Source organism: Mytilus trossulus, unplaced genomic scaffold (assembly GCF_036588685.1).
Source record: "Mytilus trossulus isolate FHL-02 unplaced genomic scaffold, PNRI_Mtr1.1.1.hap1 h1tg000103l__unscaffolded, whole genome shotgun sequence".
In the NCBI taxonomy this organism is placed as follows: Eukaryota; Metazoa; Mollusca; class Bivalvia; order Mytilida; family Mytilidae; genus Mytilus; species Mytilus trossulus.
Window position 1 is genome coordinate 2,340,971 of NW_026963296.1, and position 19,420 is coordinate 2,360,390.

Sequence of the window (19,420 nt, forward strand, 5' to 3'; positions counted from 1 at the left end):
AACGTCGGTGTTATTATCGCCGTCATCTTGTCTACATTGGTTACGAAAAGAAGTTCGGTCAACATCGTCTTTCCAAAAATAACCAACGTCAAGATGAACTACCAGAAGATTATTGCAACATATTAGAATCATAAACAACATAGATATGTAATATTCAAATCAACACCTTATTTAAAATCATTCTATAAAATACAAATGAAAACACTACAAGGGATTGTTTTATGCTTGTCTCTACCAAAGAGCATTTTACAAAGTGAAAATGATTGGTAAATGATGATACTATGGCAATTATTTCTGTTACAGATGGAGATGTAAACCAATCACTTTGTGAGCCATGTGGAAGAAAAAATGAAACGAAACAAACTACAACTGAATGTAAAAGATGCAGTACTCAGTTATGCCAGGTCTGTTTTGAACTTCACGAATCGCTTAAAAATTGTCCAAACGATGCCAGTAAAGACACACAGGAGTCATTGAAACGCAAACGTGACAATGAATCTGCTAAAACAGATATAAAGCAGGACGAGCAAGATAATAAAAAATCCAAAATATCAGGCGATACCACAATTATTACACAGCAAAGTAAGCGCCACAGTGGTTTACCATGCAAACGTTGCAGAGATGAAGATAAAACACAAGAAGCAACTTTTTATTGCACTGACTGCGAAATTCCTCTTTGCTCAGAATGTTCTGATATCCATAAGACTAACAACAAGACGAAACATCATTCAATATCCAATGATGTAATAAGTTGCATACTTATGTAAGTTTATATAACAATCTATATGAAAACAAAAATGCTTTTCTCCACATTTTAGTAATGCAATGGAATTATATGCAACTGTCATAAAAATGAGAGGTATATATAACTTTAAAGTAGGTTTAATCCACCATTTTCTACATAAGGAAATGCACGAAGCACGTCAGGATACTGACAGTTGTTTTCCATTCTATTGATACGTTTGAGCTTTGATTTTGACAAATGATTTATAGGGACTTTTGTTTTGAATTTTCCTTCGAGACGAGTTTGGTTTTTGTGTTATTTTACTATATATCAAAATAATTGGTCATTTATACGTATTTATGACATTAAAAAAATACACAATAGTTAATTTTGTTACCCGTATTACAATCTGAAATCTCAAATAATTCCGATAATTTTTTTAAACAAGTATTCTTTGTCACGGTTAATGAAATCTATTGTTATATTGTAGGTCAGAAAAACGCAGAAACGATGGTGAACAGTCGAAAGCTATAGAAGTTATTCCGATGGAAATAGAAAGTGATGCATGTACCATCACAAGTAATGTCATATCCTTATGTCTTTTATTTCTTTACTAAAAATAAACCTACAACTTCGAACTTTCAATGTGTTTTAATAAAATACAGTATCATTTTTTTCATATTTAAAGCACATGAATTTTGTTTGTTTATCTTAATTTTAATTCACCTTCGTTTTTTAATTATGATTGAAATGTTGAGGTGAGTTTAAAGAAATTATGATTTGTACATATCTTGGATTCCCCACGTTTTTCTGGATTTACCTTCACCAGGAACGCTCAAACCTAAAAAATACTTTTAAGATTGTATGGGTGTCTTTCGCCATTATGGATTGTAAAAAGCAGAGAATCTAAGGTCCAGATTTTCAATCAAGTAAGCAAAATTTGCTACAAGAATATATAACAAATGTGAATTCGCGTTTGAAAGAAAAAAATTATAAGATTAAAATTCATAAATATTAATATTTTTACAAGTGTAGACTTTTTTGATTGATTTTCAATGTTTTTAAATTGACTTTTAAGGGGAGGTAACTCTAAAATAGTGCATTTCTGAAGGAATCTACATGGAATTTTGCTATTTTGTATTTTAGCTAGGAAAAAAACACACGTCTTTTCTTTTGATATTCTCAAATCATTTTTTAAAAGCTATCTTCTAGTATAAAGTAAAATCTTCTAGTATTTTATTTTACAATTTTATCATTTGGTTTAGCTTCTAATCAAATAATGATGGTTTGTTTTTAAATTTCCTGTTGAATCCATACATAATGTGTCAATTTATCACAACCTTGAGTAAATGTGCGGTGACCTATCATTTGTATTATATTTTTTAACATATATCAACTTGAACTACGTTTTGGAAAAGTATAATCAAATTCAATCATTTTTTTATTATACCACCTTAAACCAGGGGTATGTATACTCGTAGAAACGTTAGGAGCTATATGACATAAGAAGACATATAGTTCTTTTATAATTTGTTAATGTATCAATAAACGATGAATATTTCATTAATACGAGATCTTAATTTTAAGGTGCAGAAGGTGTGAGTATTGAAAAATCAAGCGATTTGTGTGATCCTTGCTTTTACCAAAAGAAAGAAATTAAAGGCTCATATTTCTGCGCAGATTGTGACGAAAGGTTTTGCGAAGATTGTATGAAATTTCACCAGGTAGAAAATGATAATGCCAACCATAAAGTCACGAGTATATCTAGAGTTATAATATATTGCGTCACATGCCGAATGCTTGAAAAGAATATCGAAGCTTCAGTTTGTTGCTTAGATTGCAAAGATTCCAAGCCATTATGTAGTCCATGTGCACAAAGGCACACAGCGATGAAAACAACAAGAGGTCATAATATATCATCGGATTTGGACCATCTTCGTTTAAGGTAATTTAAAAAGTATTTTAAAAATCGTATTGTCTGTTTCTCTAAGTAATGGAAACATACCAGTTCAGAGAATGTAAAAATATAACGGTGTACTAAATAAATTATTACATAAATTACGCACATCACCACGAATTCAGGGTTTCAACATGATAAAAGAGGGACAAAGATACCAATCAAACTCATAAATCGTTTACTCATAAATTCAGAATGGTGGCTTCATATTTGACGAATACATTGAATAATTATGCAAATATAAATATAAATATAACGAAGCAATGCTACGAAATTACATACATGTTGACAGCATCTTCCTCGGCTATGTTAATCAAAGTCGTAGCCGGTTAAACTTCACCACTAAAAGATTATTAGCAGTTGAAGGCATGCATTGGTTGAGTTTCTTGATTAGATTATACATTTAGAATACTCATTTGCATGCGGCTGTCATACAAGTGGGAGGTTAAGTTGGATATAAAATTAATTTTGGTTTAATCAACCGTTTCCTGTACATTTGAAATGTCTGTACCAAGCCAGAAAATGACAGTTGTTATCCATTCGACTTGTGTGTTTAAGCTTTTGATTTGCCATTTGCTTACTAGGGACTTTCCGTTTAGAACTCTCCACGGAGTTCGGTATTTTTGTTATTTTACTTTTTCATATAACATATATAACTATCAAAATCTATGACAAAGTAGTTTCGATTTAACATTGTTTTTTAAACAACAACAACAACAACAACAACAACAACAACAACAACAACAACAACAACATCAACTATTACATAGACAATAGTTACTGTTTAGTGTCTTTAAATATTAGCTGTAATTGTACGAGGCTAAGAAACAGGTGTAATGCGAGCTTTAGCGAGCTACTACTCCTGTTTCGAGCCGAGTACAAATACAGCTGATATTTAAAGACACTAACTAGCTAGTGTCTCTATCCTGCAATTAATTCTGTATATTGTTTGTGATTTGAAAGACACAAACACTCACATTTTTGACATTTATTTTCGATTTAAAATCCCTTGATGCTTGCGTAGTAATATTAAAATCACACATTCAGCTGAAGACGGGTTCGCAAAAAAAAAAGAATCTCGAATGGTCAACAATAAAACATTTGCATATGATATGATTTCAACAGTAAAAACAAATAAGAGAACATTGTCCAATTTGAAACAGAAATGTACAATGTGTCCTACGTTTCAGAATTTTGAACTAAATTTGACATTCACTTAACATGCATGCTGAAATCGACATGATTGAATTTGTTACACATGTAAACTTTCAAGTTTTGAAATCGATGATTGTCATCTTAAAAAATACTGCTGTTCAAGTTAGTCTGTGATCAGAAAATTAGTTTAATTCTGATTGCTGTAAAAAAAGTTTGAAAACAAACAGAATGTATAAAAGTAAACCTTTATAGTTCGCATTAGAATGCTAATGCAATATACATTCTGAGGTCACGCAGGTTCATTCAACACTAGTTCGGCAGTGGGCGGAGCTTTAAAGCGATATCTGTATATATAGTATGCAGATACAGCATAGCGATATCTGTAGGGCTGTATCTGTATAGTAGGACACCCAATTGCAGGATAATATAATTTATTAGAGTCTCACCTCTTTATAATTTTAGGTAAAACCAACAAAAATTAACAAACCACCATATTCAACAGAATGCAGATCAAACAGAATATCACTGCAGTGGCTAATGACTGGGTCATTGTTGGACCACGAGACGTTTCAAATAATTTTTAAAGAATCCCCCGAGACCCAAAGCGCTATATGGAAAACTTACAACACTGAATCATGCTTCCAACCACACATCGAAATACTCGGGCTTACTCCAAAAACGTCGTATATATTCAAAGTAAGGATAGTTAACAAAAGAACAGGAGAGGAATTCCCATTCACAGACGAAAGTGAACTTATTAAAACCCAAGAATCTCCAGCTAAGCATGTTTTAAAGAAGGCAAGAAAAACGAAAGCAGGTTCACCTGCAGTTTACACACTACCGATAAAGGAAAACCGTTCTGCAAGGAATGTGAAAGCGAAAACAAGAAAATTTTATTTAGGTAATCATTGCTTTTTATTTATTGTAAAATATTTTGACTCAGAAACGACTCAAATTGCTCGTGAATATTTGATTACTGCAACAGAATAAACAATGCTTTAACTACTGTAAAATGTTTAACCATGTTTAGTTCAAAGTCAAATTAGAAGCTAGATTCATTTTTGACGTTTGGGGACATACTTTCTATCCCGTTGATATCGCTTCCCTTGTCTTGTCACAGCATGGTTTTTCCTAGCCATACTTCGGGTCAGATCTATAACGCGAAGATGTCAAGTCATAAAGATGGCATATTTTTGTATTGATATTGATCACTCCATTGGGTCTTTTCATCGGAAATGAACACATTTATACTTAAACCAGTTGTTTGCATAAAATGGGTTCAGTTCTTCTCATATATTTCATGATGGTATGTTACTAATCACCTAACGGGAGGGATTGTGCTTGATTTGCATATGATGAAGACACAATCTTTCAATCGGTTTGATTGAGGTCTGGGGATGGCTTGTTAGTAACTGCTTGTAGTCCTTTGTTAATTTGTGTATCATTCCAATTTAGCTTAGCTTCTTTTGTTACTTATTTTGACATTGGAGTCGGAATTTTCTACATAGCTAGATGTATAAGTTGATATCTCACTTAACCTGTTTAACCCGCCACATTTTGGCGCCTGTCCCAAGCAGGAGCCTCTGGCCTTTGTTAGTCTTGTATGATTTTTTTTAATTTTTAGTTCATTTATATCTTTATGAGTTAAGTATGACGTTCATTTTCACTTAACAAACTCACATTTCTATTTAGGGGCAAGCTGAAGCCCATCTCCAGGTGCGGGATTTTCTCGCTTTTTGAAGACTCTTTGATGGCCTTTTAGCTTTATGATTTGTGATCGGGTTGTTGTCTCTTTGACACATTCCATTCCCCATGTCCATTCTCACATGGAACACATCGTGACGTCATGTAGATAAAAGCTTCATTTCATATGACGTCGTTTAAAGATAGTTGTTTTATAGTCAAGTACGCTAGACTTCCTTTTTTTCTAACTACGGCTCATCAATGGTGCTCAAAATATACAAGATTGAAAGGCCAAATTAATAACGAGCTTTCAGAGAACTAAAAACAAAACAATAAATCATTAATGGCTGCCAAACATGGTTCAAGCGGTCAATTAATTGAGGATAAACACCCTATATATCACAAATCATATGAGCCTGTAAAAAACATGGTATAAGTAATTGCATGTCAGCATATAAGTATTATTTTTTTGTACTTGAAAGATAAAGTCCACCTGCAGTTGCATGGACCCAGTGGTTGCAAAAATTCCATCAGGCATGTCAGGAGACTGTGATTAAGTGGTTGTCGATTTTGCTGAGTTGCATGTTTGTTTTTCGTTCATTTTGTTGAACATTTATTAGACAGTTAATTAGTTCTCTCGTTTGAATTGTTTTTACATATATGATTTCGGGTCCTTTTATAACTGACTATGCGGTATATGCTTTCCTCATTGTTGAAGTCCGTACGATGCCCAGTAGCTGATAATTTCTGCTTCATTTGGTCACTTGTGGGGAGTTGTCTAATAGGCAATTATACCAGATCCTCTTTTTTATGTATAATTTTAGATTGTAATTAAGTATGAGAGTAACACGATGTTCAAATTATGTGCATGGGTATGTTTCTATGATAAAAGTAGAGGAGGGAAAATAGATAGAGAGTGCATGCGCTAGCTAGTATATTTCACGTTTCATATTTTCTACCTGATGCTTTGCGTAAATTATAAACGAATACAAACTTGCAATGCAAGTTTATATTTTGTAATTGTTGGTTTCCTTAAAAGCTTATAAAGTATAATTGCAGGTACAGAAAGCGTTGGTGTTGCTGAAAAAACGTTAATGATTGTGGGCGCTACTGGGTCTGGTAAAAGTACTCTTATAAATGCAATTGCTAACTATATCATTGGTGTGGAATGGGAAGATAATTTTAGATTCAATCTAGTTGATTTAGAACCTGAAGAAGAGAAAAGGTCAAGAAACGAGGTATTAGATCAAATTTGTTATTGATTTTGATATGATGATTATTAATAACGAATGATTAGAATTTTTTAGTCCGCTACTACACTTGATACACATTAAATCCTTCTTACGTAAATAAATGAACATATGCTACATATAGATACTACAATTGGACACACATGACTTGTTTTTTTTTTCAAGAGTAAAAACTTATTCATTGTATCTATAATTCAACTTTGTACTGGTTTGGCCTTATAAATATTTTGATATGAGCGTCACTGATGAGTCTTATGTAGACGAAACACGCGTCTGGCGTACTAAATCATAACCCTGATACCTTTGATAACTATGTACAAAATATACCCAAAATGGAAACTTCACTATGATTCTAACTAAATAAACGTACTTAAAAAATATGATTAAAGTTTTGTTTATTTGCAGGCCCAGTCACTCACTCAATGGGTCACATGTTATACATTGTATAGCAGTGTTTCTGATCGAATCAATTATACAGTTAATTTAATTGATACTCCGGGATTTGGTGACACCAGGGGCTTAGACCAAGATGCAAAAATTGTAGATCAAATACGCGAGCTTTTTACAGCAAAAGACCAAAAAGGAATTTCAACACTTGACGCTGTATGCTTCATCGTAAAGGCACCAGATGCAAGACTTACACCAACGCAAACATATATCTTTGAGTCCATCTTATGCTTATTTGGAAATGATATCAAAGATAACATATGTACCCTCATCACATTTGCCGATGGACAAACACCACCAGTTTTATCAGGTATAAAAGCTTTGGGTGGAATACCATTGCCATGTGACATTTATTTTACTTTCAACAATTCTGCTTTGTATGCTGAAAATTCCGTGGGAGCAAATAACCAGATGTCATCCTTTTTCTGGCAAATGGGAATGAAAAGCTACCAAACTTTCTTCAGCCATGTAACAAACATGCAAACAAGAAGTTTATGGTTGACGGCAGAAGTACTCGAAAAGAGGCAAAAGCTTGAGAATACAATACATAATCTTCACCAGGAAATTGATGTTGGCCTTTCCAAAATAAATCTGCTGGAAGGAGAGGTAAAGCTGTTTTCAGAACATTCAAGGGACATTCTGGCAAACAAAAATTTTGAGTATACCGTGGAGGAGGATTATCAAGAAAAAATAGACTTGCAAGGTACCGGACAACATACAACCAATTGTCTAACTTGCAATTTCACCTGTCATGAATACTGCAGAATTCCAAACGATGATAAAAAGGCAGGATGTATAGCAATGAATAGCGAAGGGTCGTGCATGGAATGTCCAAAGGGATGCCATTGGTCAGAACATCATAACACACCTTTTGTCATCAAATGGTTTAAAAAGAAAGTAACAAAGCGTTATGAAGACATGAAAAGAAAGTACGAAGAAGCAACACAGAAAACGTTGACCCAGGAACAAGTTTTAGATGAAATGAATCAAGACATCACAAAACAGGAGCAAGGAATACAAGTTATGCTAGTATTTATTTCAAAACTAACCAACAGACTGAAGGAAATTGCTCTACGTCCGGATCCCTTCAGCACTGTGGAGTATATAGATATTATGATTTCAAGTGAGGAAATGGAAAAGAAAAGTGGATTTGAAGGCCGAATAAATGCACTGAAAAAGTGCAGACAACGTGCACAATATGGGGATTCCGTACAAATATTTAGAGACAGAATTCAAAACACAAGGCAGTCAATTGCAGCGAGCGACATCGCAGAAGAATTGTTAGAAAGCGATATGTCGATTATAGGAAGAATCAAGCGTTTTTTAGGCAGCAGTAAATGGCTGGTAGATACAATATAGTTACAATACATTCCTGTATATATATATTTCTTTTCGATTTCAGTACTTGTATTATATACATGTTTTAAGTATCTGTAATAATCGGTATATAGTTCTGCACCAGTGTGGTTAAAATGATAAATTGTAACACGTGTAAATATAAATGCTTAGCTTTTGAATTATGTGATGTTCACATATCATTTCGTAAAAAATATGTTGTTATTTCGCTAGCTTTGGTTTTTGTAGGACACAGGTATTGATGTGTTTTAGTTTTCTGTTTTAAGATGTGAGTAAACCAAATAAGGGTTGTACCAGTAACACGTGGCATGCTTACTAATCGCTTTATCGCTATTTACTACTTTAATGATGTAAGAGAATAAGAGTTGTTTGATTAACAACAAACTTTCGAACTTTAACTATAAAAAAAATCATACCGGCCGTAAGGCAGCTGTTTAAAAAGCACCGACATGACAAATAGTTCATACCTATCCAAACGAAAAAAAAAACACCCTGATTATTGACAATGCATAAACAAATAACAAGTTACACTTTAAGTTTGGTATCTTTGATAACTATTAACCACACTAGTTCGATGCCACTGCTGGTTGACGTTTCGTCCCAAAGGGTATCGCCAGCCCAGTAGTCAGCACTTCGGTGTTGACATGAATATCAATCATGTGGTCATTTTTATAAAATTCCTGTTTATAAAATTATGTATTTTTCGATTTTGTTAAGATTACATTAGCCGTCTTTAGCATAGCTTTTTGGAATTTTGGGTCCGCAATGCTCTGAACTTGATTGGCTTTATAACTTTTTTGATCTGAGCGTCACTGATTAGTTTAATGTAGACGAAACCCGCGTTTGGCGTAATGAATTTTAAGCCTGATTCCTTTGATAACTATATACAGACAGCAAGAGAACTGGTTCAAGTCCTTAATACTTTTTGATCTTATTGTTCAATACATTTTTTTATAGATTGTTATACAACATGACCGCTTATTTTCATTTTTCTTCCATGTACTTCTGATATATTCTGTACCAGTTTTGGTAAAAACATGACTTGTGATAACATGCATTATAAAATTGAATTCTTTAATCACATATTACTTGTCCGCCCAAACTAAAAAGCGAATTGTTTGGATTATTATATAATCATAAGAGATCACTAATTATTTTTTTTGCGTTGATTTTCAGTTTTGACATACTTTTGAAGTAGTTCAAGTTGATGAAAATCAAAATAACCTCAATAGATTAATTGATAAGTCCTTTGTTTTGGATTATTATATAATCATAAGAAATCACATATTTTTTTTTTAGTTGATTTTCAGTTTTGACATACTTTTGAAGTACATGTAGTTCTAGTTGATGAAAATCAAAATAACCTCGATCAATAGATTAATCCTTTGTTTTGGTTTTGCTTTTGTGTTTGTTTATGTAAATATTTAGACTGCAGAATAAAACTTAAAATTTTGTTTTCGTTACAATATCAATAAAAATTGAATCATTACTGGAAAGTATCTATGAACATAAATTGCTTAATTGTTATATTGATAAATTGAAAAAAGAAAACAACAGTAGTCATTGGGGTATCGAATAAACTATTTATTGCTGCTATGATCTGTCCTTGCTATCAAATAAGGTGGAAGTGTCTTCGACTTCAACTTGTTCCATCATGTGTCCATATCGGTTTGTTATAATGTACTCAGTACATGCATATGAACAGAACAAGTGTATTACCATATTTACAGTTTTTAAATTAGTACTCTTGCCAAGTTGGATATTCAACACAGAAACACATACTACATATTTGTATTTTCAGACAGGCAATATTTGGAGATAAAGAATACAAAACAAACAACAAAACTGTATGTTAAGACTTTAAATATTTTCAGAGTTTTGAAGCTGCCCGCCCGCCGTAAATACTTATCAATAATCGATTTTTACTTCGACTGTCCGGTAAGCCAAAATTGATTTTGTAAGTGGCTGGTTACATAAAAGATGCAGAAAAAAAGAAAGAGTGGAGCATGGTAATAAAAGGCAATAGCAGTATACCCCTGTTCAATAGTCATAAATAGGTTAAGCAAAAACAAATCAGGGTCAATCTAAAACCGAGGGAACACCACATCAACTAGAAAAGGGAAACAACGAAACAGAAAACAGAAATAAAAGCAAACGTACAGACATATACACGCACCTTTTTTATAACAATTTCAAACTGTAAATCTGTTGATAATCAATTATGCACACCTGTAAAAGATGTTCCTCGTGTACCACCTATTCAAAACCACTGTAGTGTATTTTATTTCAACAGAACCATGTACCTATACTGAACATATATTTCCTTTATATATGCCAATTTTAAAACAAACCTTATGAATGTGTTGAAGCTGCTAGAAACAACAAGCTAAAGTGTTGCTTAGGAGGCCTCAATGTGACGAGAAAACTTCACCATGAACAGTTACATACAATTTTGCAGTAGGCTTTTAAATATTTCTCTTTAGAATCAGCTGTGTGCATGAACTGAAAAGTGTCGCCTGCTTTAACTAATCATGAATGAATTGTTAAAACGTCTTTCAGATAAAGGTTCTGTTACAGGTATCCATGAAACCATCCATCTGAATGATCAACGAAATGGGGTCAAGGTTAGGCTGATCTCGCCAGTTCATATGTAAACCTACAATCATTATGTTCTTAAATACTGTTGGTATATAGAATTCAGTTGAGATATTGACAGATCAGGAAAACTTCTCCATGACCAATGAACCAAGTATGGGCACAAAAATCTTACAAGAGGGAGTACTTTGATTCCATGTTATCAAAATTGTCGTTTTATTGCTCCCGCAACTAAAAGTTGATGGCAAACTGTTTCACCCCTGTCCCTCAGTCTGTCCCATTATGGGTGTATAGATATTCGAAAGTGCTTGGAAGTTTTCACTTTGTTGGCTGTTTGTACGTAATTTTATATTGAAGGTGTGCATTTGGTCAGAGTTTTGAATTTTATTGATATTAGCTCTTTTGGATGATAGTTGAACTTTGTAATTTTTTGGAGTATATACTGCTTTTTGTTTCCTGATTACTCCTCCTACAGTGAACCATAAACCTATGTGCTCCATGCTCAATATAGTTCTTTTTTTAAACAACACTTTGCTTCTCCCAGACACAATGATGTCTCAAAGAAAGTCTCCAAATGACTTCGTTATAATAGTTTCTTTTAGAGTGGAATGCCCCCCACCCTATCATTGTGTTGTTGTTATAGTGTTTCTAATTTTGTTATCTTGGGACTTATAATAGATTACTATACACTATGTTGATTTTCTCATTGTTGAAGGCAGTACAGTATCCTGTATTTATTTAGTTTCTTGTATATTGGTATTTGGAAAAAAGTGCTAAAATCAGTCTTAATTTACATTACGACAATTTCCTTATTTCAATTTAATTTTTGATGCAACACTTGTTCTGACTTGATTAAAGTTGTTAGTCAACCAGCTCATAGACATAATTTTGGCATGTGATGTTTTTTTGTATGATTTACTCCTTAATCAGTAGAAATGACCAATTTTTGTCTTTCTTTTCTTAATAACCTCAAATGAAGTGCACACTTTGAAATAACCTGATATGTGGTTATACTGTGAGCTCAACATTTCTATTTGTTTATGTTTTTAATGAACATTTGCATTTGAACATTAGTCTGGCTTACTAAATTATAATCCTGGTACTTTTGATAACTATTGCACATAAGGATGAATTAAAATAGACTCGAAGTATTTTGATATTTTAATAACTGGTTCATACCAGCAATCAGCACATACATAGGTCACTTGACCAATGAAAACACACAGTTTAGCACAATTACATTAAAGATTGCTGAAAATAAAATATTGCAAAAATTGTAATGAAAATGATGCAAATGACAAAACACTTTATAATGATTATAAATTTAAATGCCAAAAATTCAAAATCTTTCACATAAAATTACACCATAAACATGAAATATACCTGTGCTTCTGTTAATTTTTTTTTGTGTTCAAATTTCAAAAGCATCTCCCCACCGTATATTCTTATTGTTTCAAATTTCAAATGTGGAAGAATTCTTACTTTTAAAAACATTTACGTTTTTTAGTTTTTGGGGTTAGCAAAAACACATACTTTTAGATGTTAGGTCTCTAAACTTCTATTGTATTTTCAAAATAAAACCTTCTCATAGTTCAGGTGTAATCCTAATTCTATTAATACAAGAATTATCAAATGTATTTCATTCAATCAGAATTTTTCAAAAGTTGCATATGATCACCAACTCTCCACAACATGAAAATCCAGAACATCTATTATTTTTTTTCAACATAAAACAGAAAATTCTTAAAATGAAAAGTAATACAAAACCCTGCAAGGCACATTTAACTATGTTTTAAGATTGTTCATTCTATGGACAATACTTTTGTGTTTTAAGATTGTTCATTCTATGGACAATACTTTTGTGTTTCAAGCACTTGTCAAAAGACAAGTTTCTCCTTCCCAAAAATAATTATTCAAAAAGAGACTGATGCATACTTTTCAACAAATTGATTTGTAGATCTACAAATATGTTGAAATAATGGATACTGGATCTAATTATTAAGAACTGGTTGATATGAGGGTTTTTTAGGACAAAATATTCAGTAAATTATAAAGTTTCTAATTATAACCAGTTTTCTGTCACCCTTTAATATTGAAATTAAAAAAACAAACTTCTATAATCATGATAATCAGTTCCATTTATGTTTCATACAATCTAAAATGTCAAATAAAATATTTTCCCAATGAGATATGTATTTAAAATCGTAACAATCATCATTTAAGAACAAACACATTACAATTTTTGGACATTTTTTTTGGTAAAATATAATTATTTAAAAAATGACATTCACAATTAAAATCTTACCAATAAATTAAATATCACATTTAAGTTTTTTTTAATCCTACTTGAGGAAAATTCATGTCCACTGTATATCTAAGCGAGACTTATAACCTCTTAAGATAGATATTCAGCCATTTTGTATTTTCTAAGTGTCACCTATTTACATATTTTACACTAATTACAACATAGTGACATCGAAATATTTGTTTTATACATTTTACACATATTTACAATAAAAAAATGTGCTACAAGTCTTTGAGATTTAAAGACCAGTTTTGTTTCCCCTGTTTAACAAATTAATGCCCTTTTTACAAGCAAACTATTGTGTGGTTATATTGTGACTTTGATGATTGAACCAGGGTTTTAAGATTTTTGCTTTCCTCTTTGGTAACAATTAAACATGAAGAAAATATCTTTATATTACTATCACCAAAACTGTTACTGTTCATTTACTTTCTAAAACTGAATCATTTGATGACAGTTTGACATATTGGACAAAACAATAAAAAATAAATGAAGAGCAATGTGCTATGACCCTGTTCTTAAATCAAATGTACTAAAATATATCATAAGCGTTTTGTTGTCCATGTTATCAAAGTTTACATTTAAAGTCACTACTGTATTGAAACGTATCATGAATTCAACACATTTATTTGACCTTTCTTTTATAATAGAAGTATGGGATTCATCTGCTTACATTATTTCTAAATTTGATCTGAAACATGCATTCAGCATATTTATTAGATCTTCATTTATAAATATATATAAATAAAATGAAATAATACATATGGGACACCGCTGCTTGAATTATATCTACATTTTGTCTGAAGCATGAATAAAGACTGACAACGGGACTTTAAAACACACAGTTATACCGTTTTATGGTTAATACTAATTTTGTCCTAGCACCATTAAACACACACACTCTCTCTGTATTTACCAGTATTTTATATACTGGGCAGGGATTGTCGTTTAGGGTTCTATACATAGCACCTTGTAAATATGACCTCTTTATACCGAAAGCCAAAGCTAAAACCTGGGTTTACACAACCTTCAATAAATAAGGACTACAAACTAGGCCAAAGCTTTAACCAACTTTCATTTTACAATGTAAAACCAGACTTCAAACTAGGCCAAAGATTTAACCAACTTTCATTTTACAAATGTACAACCACAAGTACAGGATGTTTAATACATAGAGCTCTAGCCAGCCTCACATCAGCCAAAGTAACCAGTCATTACACAGACTTGTTTACTGTCTTTCTGCCTTGCTATTGACTGGTTCCCTATAGTCATCTACTGGTACTATGTGACCTGTCTCGTTCACCATTGTCATTGTCTGTGGCTTGGTCTGTTCTGAAGTAGGGGGAGAAGAAAGGTTGTCTGAAAGCCTCGGGTAATGAGATACGCTCCGTAGGGTCATACATTAACATGGAGCTGATGAAATCGAAAAATTCTTGATGTTCTGGATTCTCAGGCTGTCGAATGTAACGCTGAAATATATAATTATAAATATTAAATTATCTAATATTCAACATAACCATATGCAATTTAATTATGATGAACAGAAAGAATTGTTTGCTTGATTGTGAATTTTTTTTGCTGTCATAATTGACATATTTTCTGTAAATAGTTATCAAAGGTACCAGGATTATAATTTAATACGCCAGACGCGCGTTTCGTCTACATAAGACTCATCAGTGACGTAATGTGTGTAATGAAAAAAAAGACTGCTTTTTTTTTTGGTTTGGTAGTTTTAATCTTCTCATAATTTTTAATTTCTAGTAGTCCTTCCTTTTCTTCTTGTCAACAATTGAAGGGATGGAACTATTTTTCACATATTTGTAACTGTTACACCCAACCCTCCCTTAAAAAAAACCCCATATGAGATGATCAGTTAAAGAGAATATATCACTTACAGTACATGCATCACAAACGTATTACTAAAGGTAAGTTATATGGTGAAGCCTGGGTTAAATGACAGTGACCTAAAGCATAAGTAATAATGTCTATGATTCACAACTAACAAACGATCAGCAATGTTTGGTATATGTTGATACTTCACTTCAAGCAATGTTGGCAGAACACATTTTTCAAAAGTAGATACCCAAATGATCACTGCGACCAAATTTTCTTAAATTTGGCACAGTAGTTCAATAGTAGATTTTTGTAAAAATTAAAGTAAAACACCACTTAGTGATGAGAAAAGCTCAGTTGACCAGTGAGCTAAAAAGTCGACTATTCATGAAGATTTTGAGTGTTTTTGTTTAGTAGTGATTATCACATTCATATCAGAAAGAGACTACGTCAATGTGATATAAATGTAAACCGTTGTACAAGACTAACATGCTGTGTTTAAAGTTTGTAAAACATGCATGTTCATAGAGTAAGTGTATGCAGAGCAACATGTCACCTTACACAGGCATATTATTCAAAGCTTATTATTCTTTGCTCGCACTTCAAATGCTTTGTGCATATGGAGAAGCTTCAAATTCCATTAATCAAGTATTTGATATGTCAAGCCCAGTGATGTAACAAATAACTGCCGGCAATTCAAGCCGGCTAGTGAACAAGAGACCACTTATGATTTTTGGTCAATAAGAAGCAAAATACAAACAATAGTCCAGAAAACTCTTAATGATACCTAAAGATTGAGCAATATGAACCCCACCAAACACCTAGAGTAGACTAGGGTACTTTTGAAAAAGAATCAGTTCCTTCTATGATAATTGCACCTTACATGTTATTCATTCAAAATGACAATTTCCATCTGAGCAATGGTGAAACAGAACAAGTTTCAACTTACTATGGCTGACATAATACAATGATTGATTGAGAAGTTCAAGAACTTAAATGAAAAATATTTTGGAACCCAGCCTTAAAGATCTTCTACACTTTCTCCACAAACATGAAGGGCTTTTCTTTGCTAACATGAAACAATGGCTAGTAAATTAATTCTTATTCTGTGAACAAAGAATAAGAAAAAAAATAAAAATATCAGGCAAATTATTATAAATATGTAACTACACACCAACATTTTGTTATTTTAGTATACAATGAGGAATTCATGCATTCAGATCTCTCAGAGGAATTTGTGCATTCAGATCTCTCAGAGGAATTCGTGCATTCAGATCTCTCAGAGGAATTCGTGCATTCAGATCTCTCAGAGGAATTTGTGCATTCAGATCTCTCAGAGGAATTCATGCATTCAGATCTCTCAGAGGAATTCATGCATTCAGATCTCTCAGAGGAATTCGTGCATTCAGATCTCTCAGAGGAATTCGTGCATTCAGATCTCTCAGAGGAATTCATGCATGCAGATCTCTCAGAGGAATTCATGCATTCAGATCTCTCAGAGGAATTCGTGCATTCAGATCTCTCAGAGGAATTCATGCATTCAGATCTCTCAGAGGAATTCATGCATTCAGATCTCTCAGAGGAATTCGTGCATTCAGATCTCTCAGAGGAATTCATGCATTCAGATCTCTCATTCTATCAGTGTCTATGTTGTAACTCTAGCATATACCATAGTGTTTCATCCATCCACAGTATCATTCCATGCACTCTATTTTGGTACTGGTAATTTTAGTTGACTCAAAGCATTAATTCTATTTTAGTATCAAAACATTCCATGAGAAGAGTTGTCTATTTTTCAATATTTAATTAGCCAATGGTCCTGAAGTCCTGTTGAATTAATAAAAGAGTTTACAAAAATAGTTTATTAACAACTTACTTGAGATGATATAATCTTATACCAAGTCTTATTAGTTATTACATGTCAAGACAAAATCATTAGGGGTAAAATTATCTATTGATTCCCTCAATCTAAAAATTAATTTCGAATAAATTTTCTAGACAACTCTCCTAAATGATTATCATGATTAAATAGAACTTATACAAATTAAGAAAATATGATACAAAATGCAATGAAATGATGATTCAACCAGAAAACTATAAATAACTGTGATGAAACCTCCATGCATTAAAACACACTGTAAATCATTCAAACATCACCTACAATGAAAACCATTAGCTATCCACAGATTCTTCAGTTTGTAGAGATCCAGGAAATTTTATAATTTGTGTTGGCACACACATGAAAGCGCTAGCAGAAACATTATCACTGTTTTCAATATTATCCTTAGATTCGTTTCCCTCGACAACTGTGATATCATTTTGCGGTTCGACCCTGGAATTGTTTTCTTCTGTCAATGTCACATTATTGTCCACCTCATCCACTGATATCAAAGTTGTGTCCCCTGTAGGTCCATTTTCCTCAACATCAGCCTCCACAGTCACAGATATCAATGAAGTGTCTTCTGTAGTTCCGTTTTCTTCAACAGTCGCCTCCACATCCACAGATATCAATGAAGTGACTTCTACGGGTCCATTTTCTTCAATAGTAGCCTCCACAACCACGGGTCCATTTTCCTCCACATTAGCTGCCACAGGTGCGTTTTCTTCCACAAGGGTGGTATCCAGCGTCTCTGTGGCATCATCTGTTCTGGCTTCGAATTCTTCAGCTGTATTATCACAATTTGTTTTACATTCTATGGACAACGGATTTGTCGATTCTGAGTTTTCCAATTTGTCAGTTTTAACTGAAGCACTCTTTTCTTTGGGACAGTGATCCACAAATAAATCAGGATATAATTTGATGGGTTCAGGGGTTGTTTTTTTGAAAAAGTCAAATATACTTCTCATACTGATCTCATTTTTTTTAGGTTCTGTAGGTGGTTCTTGCTCTACTACCTTTTTATTTCTACGGAGTCGTCTTGCTGCTGCTCTCTGCTCTCTAGTCTCGCTTGCCTCAGTATCATCTAAGCTAGAAGTTTGAGACGTTTGAGAGACATCTTGACTATCTGTATTCTTCTTTAGTCGAGCAGCTCGTCGTGCTTCAAGTCTGGCATCAAGATCCGTCGCCTCCTCATTGTCGAAAGATTCAGCTTCCGCTTCCTGCCGATGTCGTCTATTTCTCCTCCTTGATGATGTGTCGTCAGCATTCCCTTGTTCATCGTCTTTAGAACTTGATGGACTACAAGAACTTCTCACGTGGGCCAAGTCCTTCCTTGCTACAGCGGGACTGATAGAACCTTGAGGACTTTTGTCTGATTTTCCCCCTACTGTCGGAGTCTGTAGCCATTGCCTGACCATCTGTGTTGGAGTAAGATTTGCCTCTACCATTGATGCATCACTCAACTTTTGATGTTTTGGTTTTTCCACAATTGGTTTATTTTCTTCTTCTTTTTTCCCCACATTTTTACTGGCAGAGGCAGCTTCCACACTTTTTGGATCTGATTTTGATTCCATCTGAAATTCTTCTTTGATATGTCGTAATTTCATATTTAACAAATTCATCTCGGTATCAAAAATGTCTCTTGACCTTGTTTTACATGTTTCTTCTGATTTTGGTTTCTCTTTTTCTTCATCGTCAAACTTTTTTGGTGGTTTTAAATTGTTCAAAATCTTTGGCTCAGAACGTGATTTTTCCTCTTCGAGAGCTGGGAGATTGATGCCATGCTGAATCGGGCTACGCTCACTATCAATTTTTGTCCGAGCTTCCTCATCTTTCAAAATATGCTCATATCGAACATCATCGACATCTTTTTCATCGATAGACAACTGAGGGGCCAGATTATCATCATCACATTGCATGGCACATGCTGCATCGACCTTTTTTTCTTCAGCTTTTGCTCGTGCCTCCTCTTCCTTAACTTCCTCCACAATACGTGATGATCTCCTTGATTTGGTGGGTGGTTTGGCTTCCCTGTCAGGTGTTGGAGTGTATTCAGGGTATCTGTTAGGGTGTTGTTTTTTAACTGGACGAAAGAATGGATGTTTCATGGCATCTTTGAGTTTCATTCTGTCTGTTGGCATGAATTCTAGCATCATTTCAATAATTTCAAGTACCTGTCGATGTTCGCTGCCCTTGTCTCTTATATAACTCTGGAAGAACAAACCCACAATCTTCA

The 19,420-nt window shown here is 33.3% G+C and overlaps 3 protein-coding genes across 6 annotated transcripts in view; 2 read left to right on the plus strand and 1 right to left on the minus strand.

Annotated features, from left to right (window-relative positions):
- Positions 1-281: 281 nt before the first annotated feature.
- Positions 282-1,341, plus strand: LOC134699907 (uncharacterized). The gene is made up of 2 exons (XM_063561305.1): positions 282-763; positions 1,215-1,341. Exons 1-2 carry the CDS (start codon positions 282-284, stop codon positions 1,339-1,341), a joined length of 609 nt encoding a protein of 202 aa, XP_063417375.1.
- Positions 1,342-2,317: 976 nt separating this feature from the next.
- LOC134699954 (uncharacterized) lies at positions 2,318-9,728 on the plus strand. Its single transcript, XM_063561357.1, has 4 exons — positions 2,318-2,669; positions 4,299-4,737; positions 6,579-6,757; positions 7,175-9,728. The coding sequence occupies exons 2-4, from the start codon at positions 4,374-4,376 to the stop codon at positions 8,573-8,575; spliced, it is 1,944 nt and encodes a 647-aa protein (XP_063417427.1). The 5' UTR covers positions 2,318-2,669; positions 4,299-4,373; the 3' UTR covers positions 8,576-9,728.
- Positions 9,729-14,729: 5,001 nt separating this feature from the next.
- The window catches only part of LOC134699929 (cyclin-dependent kinase-like 5), a 51,418-nt gene continuing 46,727 nt past the window's right edge, over positions 14,730-19,420 (minus strand). For 3 of the 4 annotated variants that reach the window (XM_063561330.1, XM_063561327.1, XM_063561329.1), the window contains 2 exons: positions 17,467-19,394; positions 14,730-14,941 (listed from right to left, as the gene is read on the minus strand). In XM_063561330.1, coding sequence (XP_063417400.1) covers positions 17,478-19,394 — 1,917 coding nt within the window. In that variant the 3' untranslated portion in view covers positions 14,730-14,941; positions 17,467-17,477. Of the gene's footprint in view, positions 14,942-17,462; positions 19,395-19,420 lie in introns of all 4 variants that reach the window. The other variant, XM_063561328.1, reaches the window with a different exon arrangement.

What these genes read in the sequence shown, in the direction of transcription:
- LOC134699907 (XM_063561305.1), top strand. Translation starts at nt 282, where the DNA reads ATGGCAATTATTTCTGTTACAGATGGAGATGTAAACCAATCACTTTGT. An exon ending in GTAATAAGTTGCATACTTAT is followed by an intron (nt 764 to 1,214) that starts GTAAGTTTATAT and finishes GTTATATTGTAG; the next exon opens with GTCAGAAAAACGCAGAAACG.
- LOC134699954 (XM_063561357.1), top strand. Translation starts at nt 4,374, where the DNA reads ATGACTGGGTCATTGTTGGACCACGAGACGTTTCAAATAATTTTTAAA. An exon ending in AACAAGAAAATTTTATTTAG is followed by an intron (nt 4,738 to 6,578) that starts GTAATCATTGCT and finishes GTATAATTGCAG; the next exon opens with GTACAGAAAGCGTTGGTGTT. An exon ending in AGAAAAGGTCAAGAAACGAG is followed by an intron (nt 6,758 to 7,174) that starts GTATTAGATCAA and finishes GTTTATTTGCAG; the next exon opens with GCCCAGTCACTCACTCAATG.